This window comes from Zingiber officinale, chromosome 1B (genome assembly GCF_018446385.1).
Source record: "Zingiber officinale cultivar Zhangliang chromosome 1B, Zo_v1.1, whole genome shotgun sequence".
Classification (NCBI taxonomy): domain Eukaryota; kingdom Viridiplantae; phylum Streptophyta; class Magnoliopsida; order Zingiberales; family Zingiberaceae; genus Zingiber; species Zingiber officinale.
In genome coordinates, this window is record NC_055986.1 from 138107695 (window position 1) to 138110155 (window position 2461).

Sequence of the window (2461 nt, forward strand, 5' to 3'; positions counted from 1 at the left end):
GAACATTATCTTCCTGCCTACGTGTCGCACTCACGTGAACCATGAATTGAGGCGATGACAAGGTTGACCGATGTAGACTCCCTTGCACCATCAGATTCCCATCGGACGGTCTTAGTCGATCGTTGGGGGGCGAGGACCACGCAGCGCAACTGAACCAGTCGCATCACCGCGCCCGTGACGAGGGCTGCCGAGGAGACGAGATCGTGGCCGTGCGTTGTGGTGCCGGTCGTTAGGGGCGACGACGCGTGGCAAGAAGATGAGCTGGTCGTTAAGGAGTTCCAGGGACTGAGACGCCAGTTGTAGCGTAGGTAAAATGGTAAAAGGGAACAAAAGAAGGGGTTGGTGGGGGATAAATAGGCCATCGCATCGCAGCCCATCCGATTCATCCCTTTCAGTCTCACTCTCGATGTGGGTTTCAGCTAAATCCTGAGCCTTTCATCTCGTTTCAGTGATCTGAAGGTTGAGAAATGGCGGAAGGAGGTGACGGAAAGGTGCCTCTTTTTCGCTGAATGTTCTGGTTCCAGAGTCGTAGAGAGGGAGATGATTCCGGCGGGCGGTTCTGGACGGATCGACGTTATGTTCTCCGATCATGTCGTTTCGACGAAGAAGACGGTCCCGGCGGGAAGTGGGAGGAGTAGGGTCATCCGTGTGTTCTTCGTCGATGCCGAGGCCACCGACTCCTCGTCGAGCGACGAGGAGGAGCGCGGTGGCCTTGGGTGCCGAGTGAAGCGCCACGTGCGCGAGATCCGGATCGAGGGGGCGGCGCCGACACAGCGGAGGATGAGGAGGAAGGTGAAGTCGGAGAAGAGGCCGGGAGAGGTGGGGAAACAGGGGAGGCGGTTCCGAGGGGTGCGGCGGCGGCCGTGGGGCCGCTGGGCGGCGGAGATCCGGGACCCGAACCAGAGGAAGAGGGTGTGGCTCGGGACATTCGACACAGCCGAGGCGGCGGCGGCGGCGTACGACGAGGCCGCCGTGAGGCTGAAGGGGACGAAGGCGGTGACAAACTTCCCGGAGAGGGCGACCTCGCCTCCACCTAAAAGTGACGGCGGCGCCGCCGGCTCGCGGTCTTCTCCTACGTCGGTGCTCCAGTACGGGAAGGACTGGACAGCGCCAGTCGAATTCCTCGACTTCGGGTTAGAGGAATTGGGAGGGCAGGCGCCGCCTTTCTCGCTGCCAGACTCGTACTGTTGCTCCTGGGCGAGTCCGAGACTGTGTGAGGTGGAGTTCGGTGACTTGGACCCGGATGACTTCTGCTAACCAGCGTCGTTTTTTCCCCTTCTTTATTTTTGTTTTCCCTTTTTTTCGGTGTGGAAAATTGAGCGATAATGGAGCCATTTTGATGCGGAAGAGAAAAATGTGGCGGCTGTTCTTCAAATGCACTAATGAGAAGGAAGAGTTTTTTTTTTGGCCTTTTCTACTAATTAATTTTGTGAATGCAGATTTTATTCATCCTTTTTCATTATAATATTGGATTTGGTCCATTTGGAATTAGGGATGCCATGTAAGACAATATCATGATTATCTTTGGTAAAGGATGGCAACTTTAGAACATGTATCGGAATTGATTCATTGAGAGGGGAAATTTTTTATTTTTTATTTTTTAAAGGAGAATGTGGGTTTTGAATGTGCTCGTGTATAGTCATTTTCTATTGAATTTAAATATATAAATGCACTCTAAAAAGTAGCAAGTTTTGCGGCAACTAAAGCTGGCTGTTAGATCATTGTCAAAGCTCATTTAGCTACCCACAAAGCTCAAAGCGCCATTAGAGTTTACAGACGAATGACTAGAGCACATGGAACTACCAGCTTGGAAGTTTAATAAACCAGAGATCGAATTAGCATTTGTCAGATATCATCTCTTATAATAATTACACAATTAAGGTTCATTCCCAATCTAACTCTTGCTTAATTCTAATATCATCAAGACTCGGATCGTGTGATCATTTAGAGCAAAAAACATGCTGCTGTGATCCCATTGGCCACCACTTGTATGGTGTCCTGTCAAGTGTTTAGCTACTCCAAACTGGCTTGACTTGTCTATCGCTGCTCGATCTTGTAGGGACCAAATTGATCGCTCAAGGGCATACACTCACGCGGTGCCAACTCACGTGCGGAGTAGCAGCTTAATTCGCTTGGTCCCCAAAAGCATGGGTCAGCGTTTATTCGAGACATCCTTAGTCACCAAAACCTCAAGTTGATGTTGCTCTATGGATCCTTTCCGTACAACAACAAAATGTAGGATACCAGCGAGATCAACAACAAAATGGTGGATACCGAAACTGGCAAAGAAAAGTGGTGGGCGCATGCAGCTCGAATAATTAATGTATGCGATCAGTCGGAGCTAGCACATTACCTGCCATGCATTCGAGATCACCAGCCATGAAAGCGCCCATGCTTTGCGGTGTAGCATGATAAAACTTAGTCAAGTAGATCAAAGCCCGTAAAAAAGTAATTAAAGCAA

General features: G+C 50.3%; 1 protein-coding gene across 1 annotated transcript; it reads left to right on the forward strand.

Moving 5' to 3' along the window:
* Window positions 1-232: 232 nt before the first annotated feature.
* On the forward strand, window positions 233-1406 carry LOC122002697 (ethylene-responsive transcription factor ERF098-like). Its single transcript, XM_042558007.1, has one exon. The coding sequence runs from the start codon at window positions 541-543 to the stop codon at window positions 1255-1257; it is 717 nt and encodes a 238-aa protein (XP_042413941.1). The 5' UTR covers window positions 233-540; the 3' UTR covers window positions 1258-1406.
* The last annotated feature ends 1055 nt before the right edge of the window (window positions 1407-2461 follow it).

What these genes read in the sequence shown, in the direction of transcription:
- LOC122002697 (XM_042558007.1), top strand. Translation starts at nt 541, where the DNA reads ATGATTCCGGCGGGCGGTTCTGGACGGATCGACGTTATGTTCTCCGAT.